General features: G+C 54.4%; 7 protein-coding genes across 7 annotated transcripts; 5 read left to right on the top strand and 2 right to left on the bottom strand.

The window, feature by feature from the left end:
• Positions 1-5,431: 5,431 nt before the first annotated feature.
• Positions 5,432-7,531, top strand: CORC01_13478 (helix-loop-helix DNA-binding domain-containing protein; the record flags this gene model as incomplete). Its single annotated transcript, XM_022625095.1, has 2 exons — positions 5,432-5,992; positions 6,047-7,531. 2 exons carry the CDS (start codon positions 5,432-5,434, stop codon positions 7,529-7,531), a joined length of 2,046 nt encoding a protein of 681 aa, XP_022468412.1.
• A 504-nt stretch (positions 7,532-8,035) lies between these two features.
• Positions 8,036-8,516, bottom strand: CORC01_13477 (uncharacterized protein; the record flags this gene model as incomplete). The annotated part of the gene is made up of 2 exons (XM_022625094.1): positions 8,036-8,354; positions 8,473-8,516. 2 exons carry the CDS (start codon positions 8,514-8,516, stop codon positions 8,036-8,038), a joined length of 363 nt encoding a protein of 120 aa, XP_022468411.1.
• Positions 8,517-10,105: 1,589 nt separating this feature from the next.
• On the top strand, positions 10,106-12,268 carry CORC01_13476 (dual specificity phosphatase; the record flags this gene model as incomplete). The annotated part of the gene is made up of 3 exons (XM_022625093.1): positions 10,106-10,160; positions 10,375-10,692; positions 10,755-12,268. The coding sequence occupies 3 exons, from the start codon at positions 10,106-10,108 to the stop codon at positions 12,266-12,268; spliced, it is 1,887 nt and encodes a 628-aa protein (XP_022468410.1).
• A 239-nt stretch (positions 12,269-12,507) lies between these two features.
• On the top strand, positions 12,508-12,822 carry CORC01_13475 (uncharacterized protein; the record flags this gene model as incomplete). Its single annotated transcript, XM_022625092.1, has 1 exon — positions 12,508-12,822. One exon carries the CDS (start codon positions 12,508-12,510, stop codon positions 12,820-12,822), a length of 315 nt encoding a protein of 104 aa, XP_022468409.1.
• Positions 12,823-14,518: 1,696 nt separating this feature from the next.
• CORC01_13474 (uncharacterized protein) lies at positions 14,519-16,109 on the bottom strand (the record flags this gene model as incomplete). The annotated part of the gene is made up of 2 exons (XM_022625091.1): positions 14,519-15,775; positions 15,849-16,109. 2 exons carry the CDS (start codon positions 16,107-16,109, stop codon positions 14,519-14,521), a joined length of 1,518 nt encoding a protein of 505 aa, XP_022468408.1.
• A 2,474-nt stretch (positions 16,110-18,583) lies between these two features.
• CORC01_13473 (uncharacterized protein) lies at positions 18,584-19,455 on the top strand (the record flags this gene model as incomplete). Its single annotated transcript, XM_022625090.1, has 3 exons — positions 18,584-18,833; positions 18,919-19,041; positions 19,322-19,455. 3 exons carry the CDS (start codon positions 18,584-18,586, stop codon positions 19,453-19,455), a joined length of 507 nt encoding a protein of 168 aa, XP_022468407.1.
• Positions 19,456-20,193: 738 nt separating this feature from the next.
• Positions 20,194-20,673, top strand: CORC01_13472 (uncharacterized protein; the record flags this gene model as incomplete). Its single annotated transcript, XM_022625089.1, has 1 exon — positions 20,194-20,673. The coding sequence occupies one exon, from the start codon at positions 20,194-20,196 to the stop codon at positions 20,671-20,673; it is 480 nt and encodes a 159-aa protein (XP_022468406.1).
• Positions 20,674-22,700: the final 2,027 nt, after the last annotated feature.

The raw sequence follows: 22,700 nt of genomic DNA, 5'->3' as shown, positions 1-22,700 counted from the left end.
GGGACAGGACCACTAGTGTTGGCGCGGCGTCTGATGCTCTTCTGCCTGGGTCTACCGTTCCAGGGTTCGACGGTCCATGACTGAGGGCGGTCTGTCTTGACGGGGGAGTTACCAGCGGATCGAGTCTAGCTTCTCTCGCATGATGGACGCAAAGACTTACAACGATGATGGCCATCAATATGTCGTCTACGGTGATCTTGTCGAAGAACTTACGCTTGCGAACGAGGTACTGTGATTGACTGGGTCGGCATATCAGTATGGGAATGGTATTGGGAATGGTATTGGGAACATTGAATATCATTCACTCACTATCTCAAAATGACCGCCCCGATTGCCAGGCTGTACCATATCCAGCACTCTGCTATCGTGCTGTCCGGCAGAGCCATCGCGGCGATTCCAACGACGATATGCCCGCCAAGCCGATATCGACAACGTTAGGGCCGACAATTCGATGATGTTGATACCTTTTCCAACCCCCAATTCTTCGTGCTCGATGAATCAATTTCCAGGTCTTCATCAGAATTGAGGGCATAAGCAAGGTTACGCAGGGAGGGGTTCACTCGCGACTATATCGCCGGTGTGATAGTGTGTCGGAACGATGAAGCATTCCAGTCCCGATAGCCACTGGACCGCATCCGGCTCTCGAAGGGGGAGCATGGTAGAGAGAGGCCTAGAACAACCCACAATTACGCACCAACTATGGCCGGTCTGTCACAAAGATGGCTTTGAGCCAACGACGAAGGCAAAAGCCACATCGCAGCTCCAATGAGGCAATCTCCAATGGCGGACGGGCGTCCTCCCGATATCGACGGTTTTGCACTGACCATGCTGTAACAGTCGGCGAAGAGAAGCACACCCAATGCTGATAGAGGCTGATCATGAGCATCTCGCCGCATCCGGATGGAGATCGTCGGCTATCGCTGGTGAATCTTAGCGCCAACACTACAAAGCACCGACATCAACGGGTCGGCAGCTTCCTCAATTCCTCCTCCCCTCAATGGTAACATCGAAGACCTTTCAGGGGGACGACTCAGACAGGACTGATTCGGTCGTTCGGACTCGCAACGGCGACGCTACCCAGGACTGAATCGCCGTCTGTGGAAGTTCTTTTAAGTGTTCGCCGAGATAAGCGAGCATAGCCGAATTGCTTCCCCTCCCAATATTTGAGGCGGAATCAGGTCCGACTCCGCCATATGAGGTTGTCCACTTCAAGTTACCGTCGAAAGGGCTTGTCCGCCCACCCGCCAATGCCGCACTGCAGTAGTGGCCTCCGCGTTCCTCGTCACCTCTTGGGCACCAGATGACGGACTGACCATGCCTGGCGGGCGCAAATTCTGTTATGGCAAGCCCTGCGTTCATTGTTTCGCCCGGCCTAGGCCTGGCCAGGCATTGAAAACGCAAATGTCTCGCCGACTGATCACATCACAGCAGCGACCAACGTAGTAGTGTGGCTCAAATGGTAGGAACGCCACCGGTCAGCCACGTTACCAGCAGACCCGATAATCAGGTTCGTCAACGGCCTAGTTCGCATATTGACTTGGATTCATGTTAGTCAGCTATTGCACCACGCAGGAGAGCCGGGAGCAAAGGGTTAATCTGCTGGCATTGCTGTTTGGGGGAGTTTAAAGCCTAAGCGCAGCGATAGTCAACGGCCTCGAGACCCTGTTGTGATTCTGAGTAGAGAATTAGTGTAGGTCATTGATTGGCCTATTAGTAAGAGGGGGATGCGGATGGTGACTTCGGCTAGACGAGCGTGGCCCGGGTCCGTCTTCTCCCCGCAAAATTCTTTGCAACAGAGCGCGCATATCCCACACGGCGATTCAGGAAGGCCGACGTCCGACATGGCTGTATGATCGTTGCGGACAGGCTTGGTACGAAAAATAAATTTCGAACAAAAGGGCTGATTTCAGCCGCAATGAGGCGATCCACTATCCCATCAAGGGAGTCGTGGGAATTTTCGCTGACCAGCAGCTGGATGAGTGTAAGTCCGGCCTTCCGGAGGTAAAGAAGTCAAACATGGCTGAGGTGGATGCCCATAATCGCAGCACAGTTGTGACCGAGGGAGCTGCTGAGGAGCTATCCGGATGTGTCAATACTAGTCCCACACAAAAGGCGGAGGCTGAAGTGTGTGACCTTTGCACTAAGTTGTCTGGTCGATTAAGTTGCACTCAAATTATGGGAAATGGGCTTGAGGACTTTCAACCAAACGATTGCAGCCGGCTTGCTCGCTGTCGAGAGCCTTAATCAGCATGATGAAAGGCAGCACCGCCAACAAGGAGTGCCGGGTGTAGGATGACAAGGCATAGTTCGAGATCGGCGTGTTTGCCTCTAACGGTGAATAAGAAAGGTGTCGATGACGTTGAAATGATTGCTTGGGTGGAGGCAGATGAATGAAGATGACGGACGAGAGACGCAGGGAATGAAATGATGCCTTGATGATCAAATGGGAATTTGGCAGTGGCTCAAGCCGCCTTATGGCAAGGCAGAGCCAAAATGCAAGCGATGCAGTTATAGAGCGTTAGTGGCATTGCAAGTTGATTCTTACGCCGAAGAGAGGCTTGGGAAGCTTCGTGCAGGGGTCCTAGACTTGAGAGCGCAGACATGTACGTGTGAGATTGATGGGAAACTACGTATAAACCTAGGTCCCCTCCCTGGTTGATGACGCAAGTGACAGGTCCGAATATCCAAGACAATCGCTGGGAAGCGACGATGAGTGAAAGGTTTTGATATCAGAAACGAAGGCGGCGGCATGTCATCCCGGGGATGTGTCAGTGTAAGTGTACGTAGTAAGTGCAAGTGCAGGTGCAGGTGCAGCGGAGCACTGATGCAGCTGACATAATCATGGTTGCAGTCGGGAATCTGCACCTTCGGCCCCCGCCCTTCAACCCCCACCAGGTCGGAGGCAGGCACATTGACGGCGGTGTTCTAGAACTTCCGTTCAAGGTACCTAAGGAACTTCACCTGCGAGGCATACCGTATGGCCACGGTCAGTCTCCGGGCGAAACCATCGCTCATAAACCACTCAACCAAGGTGAGTGGATGTACAAGGTAATGCAACGTAGGGTTACCCTATGGCACTTATGTCAGAGTGTCATATGCCACATTGCCGTTGGGATAGAAAGATAACAGGCTCTTTATTCGAGAGGGGCGGCCATAGGTTGAGAGGGGGGGGAACTCCGGTCGTCACTCGGTAACGTGAGCAACTCGTGTGAGTGCCAAAAGTGGCAACAAGGGCATTCCTTGATGGTGAGGTTCTTTTTCATGAATCTCAATGGACCCCCAGAGCCCAACGGCAGTCCCTAGTCCGCAGTACCCAAATACCTGTCATCCTAATTAAATCAAAGACTACAGGTTGCATCATTCGCCTGACCCCGTTTTCTGGTACCCTTACATTGTACATAGTCATCACTCATGACTTGCAGGCAGTGCAGCACCGATTTCGGGCTGTATAATAAGAATCGCGCTGCAGTACGTGTCAGCATCGAGGCGGAGACCCGAAATAAACCCCCGAGTGGCCGCCCGCCGGCGAGAGCCACTCTGCGGCCTGCCTACCTCCCTTTTTGACGTCTGCCATGACGAGCTTGGCTGCGGGTTGTATCTTATAGGCGGCTGGGAAGCTTACCTACCTTACGGAGTACCTCACCTGGTATTCAAGGTTCCTTAGTATGGAAGCAACAGCGAGAAGCCGGGCTTGGAGCGGTTAAAGCTTGAGTTCGCTTGCGACCAACTTGGGTGGCGCGGCGCCGGCGCCGTTACCGACAGGGGACCAGATCCACTTTAAGTTAATCTTGCTGGCTTAAGACCTCGGTGTGATCGGAGCGCTTGTCCGTAAAAAGACATCGTGTGAGAAAATTTCTCGCCTCGTCCCGTCTTAATTATTGAACTCTCCGGTGAGTGCGATATTCGGGGAGGTATACCAGCCATTGCAGGCAGGTCGCGAGGTCGCGGTGTCCCCGTCAATCATTTCAAGTCCCATATGGGCTATCTGAAAATGGTGTACAGATACCTGCTGTCAGTTGAAACTTGGGAGAAAAGAGGAGGTTTCTTGTCTTGTGGAGAAGGTTGGACAGGGTCGGGTTGAGCACAGACGAGAGAACCCCTAGGGCAGGCAACTCGAACTTGGTCCAAAAGCTCACTGCCTAATTAATTACCTCGTGTTGTTGCGTTGTCTTCGGAGAGATGGGAGTGTTCAGAGGCAAGGAAATGCTTGAAGCGAAGGTGGATATTCCCGGACGGTGAGAGATCGGACATGAAACCGTGCTGGGCAGTCGTTTCGTATCAAACAATCATCGAATGCGGCTTCAGCACAAAGGATCCTTGCTGCCATATCTGGCATTCGTGCCAGCGAGAATCACCAGAGGGGATGCTCAGGTTCGTCCTGTGACCGCATCCCACCTCACCTGCTGACGATCCGAGATCTGCAGATGCTAGCGGGAGTCGCTACTGGTAGGTACAGCATCCGCCAACGAGACATGTTCCCGTCGGCAAGGTGCTTCAGACAGGGTCCTTGGTCAGGTATACTATACCCGTACGGAGTACTGGGCAGAGTATTTGGTATATTCTCGATTTCCCAATTTAATCGCGTCTCGGTCGGTACGACCAATCTATCTTCCTCACCAACAACCACCAAAAAAAATAAAAATAAAGCCCGCTGTACCGGGGAGTCCTTGGGGGCTAGAATGTGCTGGGCACGGGCCAGTTCACTTGACATCCATGTCCTGGCAGGTATTTGAGGTCCCAAAGCTTGGATCCGCCCGTCTGCGCAAAAAAAAATGTGTCCACAGGCTCATCAACCACTCACCGGCTGCCAATGGCAGTCCATCTGAATGCACCCCGTCCCACCTCCTTCTCTAGGTGTGTCTCCCCCCACTATCACCTGCTCGCTCGGTGCCGCTGCCGCTGCCACTGCCTCTGGGTTCCTCGCCGTCGGCTCGTCCTCTCCAGCCTCTCTCTCCACCGAGAGAGGCAGGTTTTCCTGTTTCCACCACCTTTTCTCGACCTCGTCCATCATTCATTCTCAAACTACTCAAAAAATCGACTTTTCTTGGCAGTGAGAGAGCGAAGTTTTCCACCGAAATTATTCGGCGCGAGGCACTGCGCTCTATACTTTGCGCCCGACACATTTTCGCCCCGTGTTCCCCACGCACCTCGAACATAACCCCACGACAAGCCTTCCGGTGCCTTTAGGTTCCATACCTTGCCTTATGCGCAACCTATCGAGCCCTCTGACCGACCTCGCCCTCGATTTACTCAAACGACTGTCTCTATCGACCTGCAATCACGCTAATCGAGGTCATTGATCTGGCTTTGGCGAAACGAATCGTGCAAAAGGAAACTTCAACGAGACTCGACGGTGTACCGACAACAGCGCCATTTACATTTCGGGCTTTGAATTCTCCGACCCGGAGCCGCGGTGTTCAGTGTAGCCATGATGGACGCCGCCTCATGGAACCCCCAGGATTCGGCCTTGGCGCCAAATCACGATGAGGAGTTCCAGCAATTCTTGGACTTGGGTGGAATGGGGAATCTCAGCGATGCGATGCCGTTCGACTTCAACGACTACCAGACGGGCAATGGGCCTGGCATCATGCACCAGTCCGGCCGCGAGCAGCTCGACACCCAGATGGGAGGAACCGACACCTCCATGATAATGGGAAATGCCGCCTCGGCCATGCAAGCGCAGCTGATCAACATGACGACGGCCGGCGCGCATCCCGCCATTCAGACTCAAATGATCCCCCCGTCGGCATCAACCGATGCCATCACGGAGATCGACGCGCAGATACAGTACCTGCAGCAGCAAAGGATGCAGCAGCAACATCGCCAGATACAAGAACAACAGGTCGCATACTATGCGAGCCAGACGCATGCTGTTCCCCCGACACCCCAAAGTCTCGAAATGCCGCCCGCCAGCAATCAGTTCTACTCAACAGACCAGAGCCAGACACCCATGTTTGGCAACAGGTATCAAAGGATGAAGGAGCAGCAAGACGTAAGAGTTGATTCCCCTTGCAGCGCAACGAGAACCTTTGGTTGACTGTTCTAGATGGCTTTCACCCCGTTAGTCTCTCCGGCAGTGACACCGTTAGACCCTCATTTCCAGATGGAAGCCGGCGGGTTTACCATCCCAGGCGCATACTTCAGCCCTCTCACATCACCAGCATTGCACGCGCAAAGCGATCAAGGACTCCTGTACGATCGTAGATCGTCCCTCTCAGCCCACAACTCACCAGCCGAGATGGACATTGAGACGACAACCACGCAACTGCCGGTGGTAGACTTATCAAAGAAGGCTCGCAAAACCAATGCATCAAGGGCAAAGGCCAAGGCCAGTGTACGACAGTCGCCAATTTCGAAACCGCAGCGCAGAAAGGCAACGCCCACGCCAAAGATGGTCTCGCAGGCTCTCTCTGAGATGCGGGAAGTGAATGAGGATGGGTTGGATCAGATGCTTCCCTCGACTGCGCTGCCAGCCCCGATGAGCAGCGAGGAGTCTGAAAATGCGTCGGTGTCGCCTGAGAACCTGTCAGACATGCCGCCGCCGCCCCTTCCGCAACAGAAGCAATCGAGCAAATCACCCTTCATACAACCTCAGCCTCAACCTCAGCCTCATCCTGCGATGCCGGCCCACGTCCAGGGGAAGCCGTCTCCCGCCACCCCGGCCTCTCTCATGAAGCTGCCCGCTTCTAGTGCGAATAACTCCGCCTCGTCAAACCCTCTCGATCTAGGCCCATCAGACCACATCGAATCATTCGAATTACCCGAGTCGGTGAACTTTTCTTCGAAAGCGAAGCCCCCAAGACTGGACACGGCAACGCCAACACAGTCGCCTTCGGATCCTGGTGCGATGATGGGTTCGTCCTTCCAACCGCTCCCGTCGCCTGTATTTGCCAAACCCATCGTTGCGGCTTCGGCAAGCGCAAGCCCGAACCTTGCTCCCGGATCTTCAGGTCCATCGGCGAGGAAAACGCCAAAGCTGTTGGCCAGAGGTAGTCAGAGCAAGAGGGGAAGCGTGAGTTCGGTGCACGTGTCGCCTGCGTTGCGGCCGAGGATTTCCCCTAGCATCAAGCCGCTCTTGCCTGGAACGCCCGGCATGTCCGCCGAAGACACGGCATCTCGTCTGTTGATGTCAAAGTCTAACTACCAGAACATCCTCGAAGGCAATACCGTGCCCGGTGTGACATATCCCAGCGAGCTGTCAACGAACCTCACATCAAAACGCACGTCCCACAAGATTGCGGAACAGGGCCGACGAAACCGAATCAACTCGGCATTGCAGGAGATTGCGACGCTGTTGCCACAGCCGCCAAAGGAGTCCAAGAGTGAAAGCGAAGAACGTAAGGAGAGGGAAAAAGAGGCCAAGGCCGGAGGGGCACCGAACAGCAAGGCCAGTACCGTTGAGCTGGCCATCGAGTACATCAAGCAGCTCAAGCAGGAAGTTGCCGATGCCAACAAGAGAGCCGAGGAGGCGGAGAAGAAGTTGGAGCTCAAGGAAAAATCTCTGGATCAGAAGGAGACGGTTGAGGGCTGATTTGGGCGCATATCTAATGACGGGCCTAATGGGCTAGAAAGGTAGTCGAGAGACCGGAGCGAGGCATGATATACGAAGTAATCCAAGGGAGGGCATAGAGGAATATCTGGAACTGTATATTTGTTAGGAAGCATATTCTCGTGCCTTTTTTGCATCTGGCCACACTCAGGGCTCATTGCTGGCGCAAGCGAAGGCTATTCGGCTCAGAGAATCTGGAAAGCAAATCTAGACTCGGGCTTGATAGAGAGCATCGGCACCCGCTGATCATGTCACATGTCATGTGGCTGTATATTCTAGGGTATCACAAAATGTAAAATGAAATCATGATGCATCGTTCTCCGTCTCCTGTTCCCTTCGCACGTGAGGTGCCTTGCATGCGCGCTTTCCCTCCTTCCCAAGATTATTGTTCTTGGCCTTTTTCTTTCCTTCCTTCTTTTTGTCTGTCTTGCTTCTTTTGACATATGCAGCAATGCCCATAGTCCCTCGGTCCCAATTCTTGACTTCTCATTGCGATGAATCTCGGTTGTGTTCCAGGACATCGACGTCCAGCTCCTCCATAACCTCAACGACAAGGTTGAGGCTCTCCATGAGGCCGTTGACGGCGACGCGGAGCATGCGATTCGTGGTGGCCTTGTAGTGTACGCGAAGGACAGAGGCGGCGTCGGCGTCGACGGTGCCCGGAGAGGAGGAGGAGGAGGATGATGATGCGTCGCCATCGATGGAAAAGGTGCGCCTGACGAGGGGTGAGAGCTCCTGGTCGACAGCGAGGGCCTTATGTGCGACGGAGGCTAGGCGCGGGGTCGGGAAGGGGACGTTGATTGTTCTATTGGCTCGTTGTCTCAGCCTTTTATTTTCCCTTTGTTTTACTCGCGGATACGAGGAGAAGAGGAGGCCCATGCGGAAGAGGGGGGAGGGGGGAGGTGTTGTATGCGACAACTCACAGCGAGCAGGGGAATTCGTCGTCAATGGTTTTGTGGACGGCCATGGTTGGAGATTTGGGCGACGGCGGCGGCGTTTTGCGGTTGATGTGAAATGTAGAGGAGGGGTGAATTAGGGAATGCGTAAGTCGCTGTTGCGCTGTTGCGGCGGCCCTGCGGGGAAAAGGGAAATCTTTCCTTTCGGAAGTATGAGCAAGAGAAGGTAAAGTCGTCATTGGCGGCGCAAGAAATTCCTTTCCGGCAGGCACTGGCAAATATCCTACTGGCGAAGTAACGTACCTTGGCTTACACAAACCACACAATAAGCGGCTTACCTACCTATTTGCCTAGGCACCTAGTGTAAGTGCCCCGCCATCACACGGGCTTGTTTCCATGGCGGCACCAGAAGGTTGTGTGTGACACCCGCACAGAATCAAGCAACGCAACGAGCGCACAGGGCTCTCGGGCCGTCCCCAAGGTGACTTGTTCACTTGCGCATATTCTATTGGTTCCATTCGGAGGGATGGATAATGTGTTTTCCCTTGTCCAGATTCCACTGTTAAGAGTCCACAGACAGTGATGCGCAACGTGGGGTTGCCCTGGCGCAACGCAGATGTGTCTGATGATCGATGCAGTGCCGCCCGATAAGCAACCTGGAAAGCCTAGAACCAGCTCATGCGGAGACGGTATCTGTACCTGCCTTGCCTTGGTTGTTGTCGTTGTTGGAATAATCCGATACAATCTGGAGAAGATAAGGGGGCTTTTTTGCGCATGGGGCGGTGGTCAACAGCCGTCAGACGCTCCAAAGGGTCTAGTTAGTGAGGAAAGACTGTCGATGTCGTGGTAGCTCCCTGGTAGCCAAGCGGGATCTGAGGCGGGTGCGTTTGCCTGAGGCGTTGTGAGCCAATGGGACGGTTCGATCAATCCGTCAGGAGGCGCCCTTGGTCAGTGCTTCCCCTGGCAGGTTGTCTTGACAACGGACCTGGCAGCCCGGCAGCCAGCACAACACTGGACCAGACACACACAGCAGTGCGGTGCAGGGGGGCACACAAGGCTAAGGGAACAACAACCGACCCTTGCTGTTTTGGGCCGGCCCCATATTGACCGCTTGAGCAAAACACACAGCAAACCATACAAAAACACCGTCACTCGGTCTCCTTTGCGCCTCGCAATACCTTCCTTTTACCTCATCCTCAATAGACCTCTCGATTGTCTTGTCCGCCCTTTTCGCATCTCCCTTGAGTCGGGTTGCTGTGCTTGCGCTTCCTTCTCTTCCCGCAGGGTGTCGCAGCTTTTTTGGTCCAGTTCTACCCAGACCAAACATCCAAACCCCCCGACCCAAAAGGTGTAGCTACTGCCGCTTGTTGTTGTTATTGTTTCAGACCAGCCATTTCAACATTCTTGCCCACCCGCTCACCAACCCGCACCCATTGCTGCTCGATACTTCCACAGGGACCGCCTTCCCGAGTTCTCTTGCGCGCGCATTACTTTGCATACAAAGGAGTAGCCTCGCCTCTGGACAATCTCCGCTCGGCACCTGCCTTGTTCATTCGACCCCCAGGCTCCTTAATTGCATCTCTACTTCCGGCGCCGAAAGCAACTGCCTCCTCCAAGTCCCCCGATATAGCTTCAGAGGAAATAGAGACTTGCGAATCCAATGGCGCCTTCGTCCAAGAGCCCCAATATGGGCCAGGTCATTGAGTACATCCCAGGTGTGTATTCGCGTGCCCAACAACTCCCAATCCTGCATTGCCCGCCCCAGCATCGCAATCATGTCGCATCCTTATTGTGCGCCGTCTCTGTTACTTCGGTCGTCGCAAGCCGACGTGAGCCCAACATGCAACAGCTACAACTATGCCTTGCCACAGCTTCATCCCTATCTCTTTTGCGCCTTCTTTCCCGTCTCCCTTCTGACTTGGCTTCCAGATCGGCTGTACCTGGCCGCTTATATCCACCCTCCCACGGCCGAAACCATATTCCCCTACGGCGAGACTGCCCAGTCTTCACCTAGAAAGCGATCACAGAGAGCCGCCGAGGGCCCTACGCCCGTTCAGACCTCCGCCCGCCAAACGCCTTACTATTTCACTGTCGACGACGCACTCCTGTACAACGCCTTTCACCACGACTTCGGCCCGCTCCATATTGGCCATCTGTACCGCTTCGCCCTGCAGTTCCATGACGTACTCGGTGCCAAGGAGAACAAGGATCGCCCAATCGTCTTCTGGAGCAGAGCCGACCCCAGAAGTGAGTCGCAATGAGAAATGGCCTTCGTCGTCGTGAAAATCGTTCAGCTAACAGTCTTCAAGGTCGCGCCAACGCTGCTTGCATGCTCGCCTGCTACATGGTGCTCATCCAGAACTGGCCCCCGCACCTGGCCCTGGCGCCCATCGCCCAAGTCGACCCACCTCTGATGCCCTTCCGTGATGCTGGATACAGTCAGGCCGACTATGGAATCACCGTCCAGGACGTCGTATATGGCGTCTGGAAGGCCAAAGAGGAGGGCTGCTGCGCCCTGGATAACTTTGACCTCGATGAGTACGAGAAGTATGAGAGAGTGGAGCACGGAGACTTCAACTGGATCACGCCACACTTCCTGGCCTTTGCCTCGCCCCAACACACACCGGTTGCCAAAGTCCTCGAAGGCACCGAGGAGTTTGATGCGCTCCCCAAGTCGCTCGGACAGCTGGATGCCAACAAGACGCTTCCCCAGCCTTTCAAGAACGTCCTCAAGCACTTCACCGAGAGGAACATCGGCCTCGTCGTTCGTCTCAACTCGCCTCTGTACTCCCCGTCCTTCTTCGAGTCAATGGGCATCTCTCACCTTGACATGATCTTCGACGACGGCACCTGCCCGCCTCTCACCACTGTCCGCAAGTTCATCAGGCTGGCGCACGAGACCATCACCGTCAAGAAGAAGGGCATCGCTGTCCATTGCAAAGCAGGCCTCGGAAGAACAGGCTGCCTCATCGGCGCATACCTCATCTACCGTCACGGCTTCACAGCTAACGAGATCATTGCCTTCATGCGCTTCATGCGCCCCGGTATGGTCGTCGGTCCCCAGCAGCATTGGCTTCACATCAACCAGGGCATCTTCCGTGAGTGGTGGATCGAGGAGCGCATTGAGCGCAAGCTTCGCAAGGAGATGGCCGCCAACGCTGCTGTTCCCAGCACCCCGATTCGTGCCATGCAAAAGACCTCGATTCGTGCCGGTCAAGCATCCACGCCCCCGCACCGCAGCACCTCGAACCGAACGCCGCTGAGCGAAGTCGACCACGACCGCAATAACATTGGGGTTCAGGAAGACTACCTCCCGGCGCCGACACCCGGTCAGCCAAGGAAGACCAATAGGGCAGACCGTCATCACCCATACCAAAGATCAACTTCGTACACCGCAACAGTCGAAGAGGAAACAGGCATACACCACGACGCCGAGGTCATTACAGTCCACAAACATTCCCACAGCGCCGAGTCGGATGAAGAAGTGCTCCTCCGCATGCGCTCGCATCGGAAGCCTTCCGCATCGCCTGGTCGCAGTGAAAAGCGCTCAGTTAGCCACTCGGCCGCTGCTGTGTATCAGACGTACATTGATAACGACGCCAGCAATGACGTTGAAAATCTCGGAACATCACGCGTCAAGCAAGTGGATAGAGTCAGCAGCGCATCCGGCATTCTCACCAAGGTTCGTGGCAGTAAGCGATCGGGTGAGTCACCGAGGTCCAAGGATGGAGTACGCAAGACGAGCGGCCGTGTTGGCAGCGTAGGTACCTCTGCAACGTCAGCCACGGCAGCATCGACGGCCCGTAAGGTCTCTGGCGCCTAGGTGTCACGCAGAGCCATCCAGCCTGGCCCTCGATCTTGAGTCTTCACTTTGGACCACGAGACTCGGACCGACGACTTATTAACCACTTATGATGATGATGATCACGACCGGTCCATGTTGTTCTGCATGAATTGGCGTTGGGTTCTGGTAACCTTGGAGATTGCGGCAAACTGGGATGGTGTTTACGGGTGCAAGCCGGCTTTGACCGGCATGATGTCCATGACACGGCGACGATGACGATGATGATGAACGGGTCGCGGCATCTCTCTCTCTATCTCTCTCCCCCTTCCCCAGGCATTCGATGCATATTATACCTGGCTCGGCAATCGGCCGGTTCAAACCTACTTTGGCTTTTTAGGCGTTTACGGGGCGGCATTATGGGTTCTGGACTGTATTGTAATTGTATTTCTCATTGCTGGTTCTTTTTGCTCCCAGACATTGTTTTGGTTTTTGTGTCGTACGCTCGGGGCAATGGGGGAAACAGGGCAACTGGCAGTGGGCAAGCCTCGTTTTCCCGGGGAAATGTTCTCGTCAACACATTGTCGTTTAGATGAACGCACACATGATGGAAGAAGTGTTTTTTGCCCCAGCTGATTTTCCGCATCAATACAAAAGTACACACACTAATCATCTGACTTGTAATTGCATCGTGATTTGTTAGAGATGTCTTGTTTTGCACCGTGTGACCAGACCGGGGAGACATGTCCCGGTGGTATTTTGAGTCTTTGCAGAAGTTGAATCTATATCCGCCTTAGACTTTATAAAGATGATGCAGTCTTCCTCTCTTTTCACGGCCAACCCTAAGGCTGGGTGTGCCGGGTTGCAAGGAATCTCGATTACCCATCCGTGCTTTCTCGAATTAATCAGATCGTCAATCTTTTGTCACACGACTGGGTTCCGTCCACTACTCACCTCTCAACAATCTCCACGGATCTCCATTACTCGGGATGTATTCCCTTCATGATAATCTAGAAGACCGAGGCGAAAGCTTGAAGCATCCATCCGTCCCGTGGCTTTCATGAGAAGGTTTGCAGAGCACTTGGCTAAAGTCACATGGCTTCTTCTCGCCATCAACTCGAATACGAAAGGCTCCCACCCTTCATGTTGTCCTGTGCGAGTGCTGGCCGACGCAAGTCTGCGGAGCTACACGCCATGCAGGTCTTGCCATTATCGCCAAGGATGGTATTTTTTCCCCCGTATCCATGTAAAAAGTACGTGCACTCACTACTCACCCGACTGATGATTGCACGTTGCTTTTTGCTGGGGATGTATTATTTTACTACCTTTTTGTTGACTCGAAGTACAGCTCTTGGAACGCCACCACACTTTGCTTGCTTCTAGTTTGGAGACGAGAGGTGATGCAACTCTGCCGAAGGGCATAAATATATATATACCTCCCTCTACCTGCGAGTGCTGCTGATGGCTGCCGGCGTCCTAGTGTTTTCCTCAGGAAGTATATTCTTTCTATATTGAAAATGTAACCTGTAAAAGACCGAAGCGCAGGTTCTCCATCCGCTTGAAGCAAGAATCTCGGACATCCGCAAGGCAAACCCCAGGTCCGATGGTCCTTGAGAGCATGATTATGATATCCCCCAAAGGTACCCACCGCCTCGAGACATCAAGTGGCAAAAAGGCTGGTGGAAACAACCCATGGCCTTTGGCTCGAAAAGCAGCGTGATCGAGCACGATGCGAGCGAGCATTCGAAACCCTCGTCGTACTTTGGACCTGACACCACTGCCTGTCTCACGGAACCATGTCAAATCTCTGCTGTTCTTTACGCTCTTTGTAATTACTTAGGCGCAATTGGAGATCCTTAAGCAAGTCGTAAGAAAAAGCAGATAAGATGACCAAAGGGACCAAGAAAAAAAAGGCTCCATGTAAACCCAGCGAGGTGAATATCCGCCAGATGGCTCACGGTTGTCTCGAACATGCGCGCCTAAGTTTCTCCTCAAAATTGGGTTTCTCAGTTCAGGTGGGTGTGGGCAGTGGAAATACCAGTTTACAGCATTACCATTCGATATACCTCATGATGCACGTCTTGTCGTGCGTTAAATCGGACGTGAGCAAGTGTAACACATCTGCGTTTGATTTGACAAACCTATGCGTACAAGTTGGGCCCAGGGCTGACGTCTGAGTGAGGTCAACATTGCAGTTCCCCGACCCCAACAACGAAAAAGATCTCTCAGAGACCCATCTTGTCCGCAACGACATCCAACATCGTTCCCACATCCCATCTAGAGTCCTCCAGACTATGCGTCTCCCACAGGCTTCCCGTCTCCCTGGGGCTTTGCCTCTTTAGCCTTGGAAACTGCTTCTGCCTCAGCCACTTCCTTCGTCTTCAGTTCCGTATCTTCCGTTTTCGACCTAGCACCCTCCTCCTTCACCTCATTGCCCTTTGGCTTCGTTTCAGATTCACTTGCATCCTCGTCGTCTTCGCTATCCTCACTGCTGTCATCGCTATCATCTTCATCTTCATCGTCGTCTTCGTCATCATCTTCCGCAGTCGACGCTGTCTTGGCTTCTTTCGCAGGGTTTGAGGTATTCTCCGTCGCCGCGATCTCCTTTGGTGCAATTGCCTTCTCCGCCACAGCAGCCTTGGAAGTATCTTCAGCTGCCTCCTTTTCTGGCTCCTCCTTGATAGCCTCCGTCTTCTCGACCTCGGCGATCTTTTTCTGCGACACTTTTTCATCGGAGTCTTCATCAGAGTTCTCCTGACTGGGCTCCTCCTTGATGGCCTCGGCCCTCTCGACTGCAGCAATCTCTTCCTCCGACGCTGAAGCCACGGCGGCGCCCATGTGGACTGTCACGGGCTTGTCAACATCGGAAGGCTTCCAACGGGCTGTTGTCGGCGACTGAAGCGTCTCGCGCAGGGCGTCCGGGTTGGCTGCGGTGGCAGCGGCGGCGGCGGCACCCCAGGAGCCCGTGGTCGGTGATTGTAGGCCCAGTGGTTTGGCGCTTTGTGATGACGAGTCACTACCAGTGCTTCCCACGGATGGCTTTCGGGGCGTTTCCGGCGTGGCAGCGGTAGGCTCGGCAACGGTTTCTGCCTTCTTTTCGGGCTCGGCAGCGGTCGGAGTCGACACAGATGCAGCTTCGCTCTCAGCCCTCTTGTCTGCGGCTGCCTGTACCTTTTCGCGCAGCGACTTTAGCCGGATTTCCTTAGCCCTCTTGGCTGCCTCGTCGGCGATGGACTGGTGTGAAGCGGTGGAAGCGCTTTGGACAGGTGACTTTGGTGTAGTGACAGGCTTGTCTTTGACAGCTGCTCCGGCACTTGAGCTCTCGTCCTTTGGCAAGGGAGGCGCAGGAGGAGGTGCAGGCGCGGAGGAGGAGTCAGCGGCGGCGGCTTTCGCTGCCAACGTGCCCTTCGGAACCTTTTTAATTATTTTCTTCTTGATGGGTTCCTTGGGCTTATTGTTGATGTCTGGTATAGTAAATTCGTCGTAGTAGATCTTGACGTGCTGCTTTAGCTCGCCGTATTCGTTCCATTCTTCGATCTCGACAATGTCCTGGATGGAGAGGATGCTGTTAGGAGGCGGCGTCGCCTGGCGTTTCCTAGGTGAGGGCAGGGGGATATCTTACGCCGAGCACGAGACCTTCTTGCACGAGAGCTGGGAGCTTCCTGGGGCGGCCGGAAGCATCTTTGCCGGCACGGCGACCCCAAAGCATGCGGGCCTTGTCATCGGTAGAGAGATCGATGGCTTTGAAGGGGACTCGGTTGGCGCGCAGGATAGTCTCGAGACGGGATGTAGCGGTGACGATGTGCATATTCCCAGCGGTCAAAGAGGTGAAGATCCAGAGAGCCGGGTCGGTAGAGAAAGTGGTTGCAGTCAACTGCGCCATGGTTCTGGATTCGGGATGATTCTATGCGGGCGAAGTCGGTGGGATGTAGGGAAGAGCTTCTGAGGAGAGGTGAGAAAAGGGACAGCTCCTGGGAAGCTTAAGGGGGTAGATTCGATCAGTATGAACTTGGGAGTTATCGAGATGCACATGAAAGGAATGGCGGTGGTAGGCTCTGTAATGGAAGGAGATATGCATGGTGGGGAGCCTTGCATTACGTACCTACGTACCTTGTGACTGACTGACGGTTCTTGGGGGTTCTCGATGACATGTAGCTGCGTTCCAGCAAGACGATGCGGTGCGGCATGATTCGCTGGCACCTGGTAGCGGTTCAGCGGCGGCCGGTGGGGGTTCCACGCAGATGAAACTCGAAGGGTCGTGGCTGGAGGAGTGGCACTCTCTGGATACGTACCATTAATGTTAGGCTTTTGGCTCTAGAGTCTCCCTTCCTCAGCTGAGTGAGGACCTTACCTAAGGTACCGTAGTAAGGTATCTTGTGCGGGGGCGGGGTACCTAATGTAGCTAGGTACCTGCTCGCAGGAAGGTGCCCAGGCTCGTCCTCGCCTCTCGGGTTACCTTATTGGACGCTACCTAGGCATCACTGTGGCGCCGATGGCTCAAGGTTTTAGGGAGTGAGGTAGTGGGTGGCTCTACAACTGAGCTGGCAAGGCAAAACTGCAAGATGAGGTGGTCAAAAGTGGAAAGCGACACGCAATAAGCGCCTTCCACTACCAATATGGCTCCCGTCCTTCGTGTACTCGCTCGCTTGGGTTCATGTCCATCGTCGCCTCACGACTCTGTAAGCATCCATGCATGTCCCGCATGCACCTCCGTCCGACCTGGCATCGCTGGCATCGCTGGCATCGCTGGCATCGTTGCTCCAATATACGTCCGATACGAGTACAATGCTGGATAAGCGCCGCGACTTCATCCTTTTCTGCACAAAGAGGGGGTGCAAAGATATTCAACCACGCCGCATCGTCAATCAAGGCCTCCTGATCTCGACGAGAAAACCCAATGTTTTGGCTGTGGTTTTTGCCCTTGTGGCTAAGCTAGGCATTCCCTCAGCAGGCTGAGAGCAATCCTTCTGCTGACATTATGTGATTTGGCTGCCGTCAGCAAGCTCTGATCAAGCGCAAATCAGTCCGATCCCGAATCGCTGCAAGCGCTACAGACGACCTTCAAATGAACATGACAACAAAACAGGAATCAACGGATTTGCCGCCATTTGAACGGCGTTAATGGCAAACTCGAGGTGACACTGTCTGGATGGATGGCCAATGCGCAGCCACCAGCGCGCCGACTCTGCCGTCGACTAATTTAACGAAGTCGTTCCCACTTCGTTACAAACAGCGCAGATATGGCACCCAAACAACCGCAACAAGGGCGTCCTTGCAGTAACCCGACTACCAAATCAAATAGTTCATGAGAGGCCACTGCCGCTGTTGCAGTAAACGTGGAGGCGGAAGGCATAATCGCACGATGTGACGATAAGGTCCAGAAGCGACGAGCAATCGTTTCAAGGTCCTGATTCAGCTTCGAAAAGTCGCCCTGACGCTCTGACACCAAAGCTGTCAACTGTTTGTCCAAGCTAGCCTCTCGACTGTGTTACGAAACATTGCTATTCTCAACGCTGGATCGGGTTGCTGCGGTGTTGAAGCCGGTAGCGCCGTTTCTTCAGGACGATCGGGGTCAAAGGCCGTATTTCAAGGGGCAGTCGACATCATCATGTTCACAGACCCTCGCATAGCCCATCACCGCCTACTTGTTGGCACCTTGGCCTCATCTTGCAAAAGAGAAGACATTCACGATATCCACTCTGTACGCTTCTGAACCCGCTCGAACCAGCTGGATAAGGAATCCCCCGGGCCCTGGCATTGAAAATGCTGGCAACCCCCCTTCTTCCAAACGGGAAATGGCGGTGGAGTCCCCCCATGATTGAGATCATTTCTCACGCCAAGTTGCAAGTGTTCCTACAGGGAAGTACTCTGGAAACAGCTCATGGTTACTCACGACGACGTCGCCGGATTGGCTGCGCGAGGGACCGGCCTGAGTGATGTTTCTGCCAGGGCCCCAGGCCTGGGGTCGCACCGTGGAACCGCGCAATGACCGAGCAAAGGAGAGAGAGCGACCTGAATCTCAATCGGCCGAGCGATAACAACGGGACGATGCACATCGTCATTGCAGACGGGGACATGTTTGCTGTACCAGCCGCCGAAAGCCACACCAGCGCAAATGCTGTGCATCTCCATGCAATCGCATGATCCCGAAATAAACCGGTCGCGCGGCTCAAGACGAGCTAGATCTTTCATCGACTCCCCTAAGTTACCAAAGTTTTCCATTGGCCAGCGGATAACAAATGGCGTTGGCGCCATGGCTGGAGGGTAGAGCAATGGGTTGAATCCCAAGGACGGTGGCGGAACCAAGCGACTTTTGCGGCGCCAACTAACAGCTCAAGCTCTGACACAAAATTCGAAATGGACGGGGTCAGGGAATGGGAAAGACGTGATGGGGATGAAAATCCCTGGTTTCGGTGGGCAATGATTGGCAAACGCATTTCCCACGTCGCCCACGTTCCGGAGGAGAGGGATCCAAGTCTGCTGCGTCGTCCCCGTGTAGCAAGCCAGCGAGAAGAAGAGGAACATGGCAAGCAGGCAACGCAGCATCGACCTGGTCTTGGCGGCAACGATAACCTGGAGATTGTATGGCGGGCCGCGGCCCTGACTGGTCCTGACTCTGCCATCTGCTCACAAATTCGGATGAGTTGTTTTCCAATGCGTCAGGATATGCTGTTCCTGCATGTTGCTAGCAGGGATGACGGAGGCGATCCGCAAGGGCTCTGCAGGCACGAACCAGTGGGAGCTGCAGGCTGAGGAGAGCCAGGTCCCGTCAGCGAAGCGCAAGCTTGCGCCGTGCAGTGCCGGCCCACCGCCATGTTTGTGCAGCCAATCACCCGGGCCACCACCGACGACGGGATCCTGCGGGCCCAATTTTGGACACGATCCCTTGGTGCCGTTGCCCGGATTGACCAGCCGCTTCTGGTTCGTTGGCCCAAGGCCTGGCCCTGGGACATCGGATAACACCCTCAGGCCTCATGTCACCTCTCTCTGCGCTCCTCTTCCCCTGGGCCATCTGAGATCTCAGTGCTCACAGACGACTCACTCCCACGGAAAGGCACCAAAACGGTCGATCCCTGTTGTGTATGTGCGCTATAGCCTACGAAAATACGGATATCCGTATCATGTTTGTGCATGTCGACTCTCTCCGGGCCCTTCCAGCGGTCAAGGAGAAGCTTGTCTTGTCTCTCAACCTCTTTCCGAAGGTCTCTGAGTCTCATCTCCCCAGCTAATCTGCTTCTCCTCTCTCTCTCTCTCTCGCTCGTAACTTTGACAGTTAGATCAGCAAACGACAGCGTCGCAATCCCCCGGGCAAGGCCAGGCCTGGTGGCCAGTTCACCCCTTGTTCTGCTTGCTAGCTCTGGTAGTGGTTATTAGCACTAGAAAGAAAAGAGAAAAATCAAAAGCAAAGCCGAGCAAAGCGCACAGATCGACGAGTCTGGCCCCATGTCCTCGCTCGCGCACCCACTGGCCAACCACACCAACGGGGGGAGGGATGGGGGCCATCGGGACGGGGGGCCTTACAGGCACAGGAAACGCCGTGTTGCGGCTTGCCCAAGGGCCAACGCTCGCAAAATTTCCGCCAGCCCACACGCCCAGCGGCTGCCCTGCTGGGCAATCGTCGTGGTTCGGCCGAGTCGTTGATAAAAGCAGAAATACCTCGCCTGCCCCCTCCCATGCGCCTTACACTGTCGCTCCTGATTCCTCACCGTTGCCCTCCTTACCGCTGCGTCTAGTGCCCACACTCTCTTGCAACTGCTCTTCGTCATCGTGCCTCTTGCTGCACATTACTCTCATTCAAATCTGTCAATATCGACAAGACAGCCCCGTCATTCCCTTGACATTGTATTCATTAGCGGCAAACGCCTGCACACGCACACAACTCACCCCGGTGGAAACTCGTCAACTTTGGCCATACATTGACTTACACCGAAGCTCAAAGCATACATATCCTAGCTACATCAGTCAAAATGCGTTTCACCAGCATCTTCACTCTTCTGGCCGCCTCGGTCGCGGTCGCTCAGTCCGCGGATGAGACTACTACGACCAAGACCACCACCACCACCAAGACGGTTACTATCACCAAGTGCAACCCGACCAATACCGCATGCCCCCTGTACACGCCGACTTCGACCATTGCGCCTACCATCAACTCGACGACCTCCATTCCCACCTCTACCTCTACCTCCACCTCTTCATCTTTCTCTTCGTCGTCCTCGTCGTCTCACTTCTACCCGGCTGCCAACTCCACCAGCTTTGCTGGCCCGACCGCCTCGGCGCCCTGGACCAAGTCTACCGTCCTCCCCATCAAGACTTCGGCCGACTCTGCCGCTCCCACTTCTGCAGGCAGCGCTGTTCCCTCGGGTCCTGCGAGCGCTGGATCTGGTCTCTTCGTCCAGAGCGGCCTCATGGCCGCCGTTGTCGGTCTCGCAGCCCTCGCACTGAACTAGACGTCATGCCTGGCCACCAACGCATCGCTTAGTCACAACGCATTAATTCGATTCTCGACTGATACCACTCTTATTCTCTGGGGATAGGCTGATTGGAGACCTCTATGTTTAACAACTATTTCTGGGTGTTTTGGAAAGCGGTTTGGAGCCTCGGCTACCGGGTGGCCTTCACTTCTGGCCATAGACTTATTGCTTGGGCTGTCGGATGGGTTGGAGGAGTTTATACCTATTGGGAGATGATTGCAGACATACCCGACAGATGATGCACATAAGCCCTTTTTTCCTATGTTTTATTTACTTCTGAATGAGACGACCATGAGATGACCTCACACTTTGCCCCTCGGTGGCTCTGGAATGGAATGACTTTTGTGAAAAGATGCATTCATCGGGCCGTTTCGGTGTGAGATCTTTGCAAAGGAACTTGCCTGACTCACATGTGTGTACTTTGTAGTAGTATACAAGATTGGGGCCCCTACAAAATTTGCGCGCAATCTGCATATAACTCATTCCTGTATATCGGGGCTTAGCTAGACCACGATGAGCCTAATGCCAACAATGCTGGCCCAGAATTCTCTCTATATCTTTCTCTCCGCTCGCGCGCGCGCGCGCAGAGAGCAAGCCGCTCCCTCCCCTACGCCCACACAGTACGTGAGTACCGACTGCTCTAGACCTTGAGAAATTTTGACTTGCAGCAGAAGGAAGCAGGTGAAATGCGTGGCTAAGACAGTACCACTGTCTAAGATGAACCCAAGTCAGGCACTGCCGGCCGTTGGTCCTGCAACCGTGAGCCAATGGCGAGCTTTTGACGCCAATTTCGTGGACCATCTCAACGGTAAGGCAGGCTCGCCGCGCTGATTCGCCCACGTGGTTGCCTCAGAAAAGGAACGGGCCGCTTTCTAGGTCGTCTGTCCGTCAACAAAGACATCTGACGGCAACTCCTCATCTTTGTCGGGATTTCCGCTGTTCCAACTCTCCTTTCCGACTACCGGTACTACTTTTCCTCATCGCCTCCACGTTGATCTCCGGTGGTACATGGGTGATTACGCGGCTCGATCCTCGTTTCGCTGCATGCCAGACTATAAGCCCGCCGGCATCCCCCCTCGGTTCCCGACAGTCGTTGTGCCAATCGAACATCAACAGCGGCACGATCCCGCCGTCTTGCATCCCTGTAGATATCACTTCGATTCCTACCGCGCCGAATAAGTCGGCTTCTTCTATTTGATGGCAACTCGTCGACTCGGCGTGTTGGGGGAAGGATGGCAACGCTCGTAAGCACATGTATTAATGTATGCGGTGTAATGGTAGCGCAGAACTCGAGATTTCCTTCCCCTCCCTCTTTTTTTGCCCAGCTACTCGCATCGTGCCTAATGCGAGACACAAATTCCACCCTCCAAAGGCAAAGAACTCCCAACAATTTACAGTCGGCCCCTATTACTGCATAGTACGCTCATGGCCGTATCCTGTACGCGCAAGAGCCGCAGCTGACTGCCGACATACGGAAATGTGACGCATCATCATTGCGTCAAATCAACTTGAAACCAAATCCTTTGCTTGGGGAGCAATCCGGTAGAGAGTCATGCTCCAGGCGGCGGCGGCCACACATGCGACTCGGCCTGGCGTGTGGCGTCCGCGTTGTCCTCCCACTGCGTCTCGAGCTGAATATGGTACCATGCGATGGCCCAATCCCGCAAGTCCGGTCGAGCTGCCCCTCCGGCTTTCAATCCCTTTTTTGCTTCGGCCTGGGAATCTCAGCATTTCCCTTGGGCGCATCGGTCGCATAGACTCTTGTCCGCCGGTATCCGTTCCTCGCAACCGCAGACAGACTTGTGGTCGCAGAATTTGAGCGCCATGTCGCTTGCTTGCGGCTCGACATGGGACCGAGTATTTGTCGTTGGCGTATTAATCATGATTCGGTACACGGCCAGAGTTCGTCAGATCTTTCTCTCCTTGCCAAATCTTGTCGAAGTTGGGACGGTCTTGTCTGGCTTTATTCAGCCGTCCGAATAGTGTTTGACGGCTCGGCCCGT

Source organism: Colletotrichum orchidophilum, assembly GCF_001831195.1.
Source record: "Colletotrichum orchidophilum strain IMI 309357 chromosome Unknown Scaffold_194.1, whole genome shotgun sequence".
Classification (NCBI taxonomy): domain Eukaryota; kingdom Fungi; phylum Ascomycota; class Sordariomycetes; order Glomerellales; family Glomerellaceae; genus Colletotrichum; species Colletotrichum orchidophilum.
This window is presented reverse-complemented; position numbering and strand designations above follow the sequence as displayed.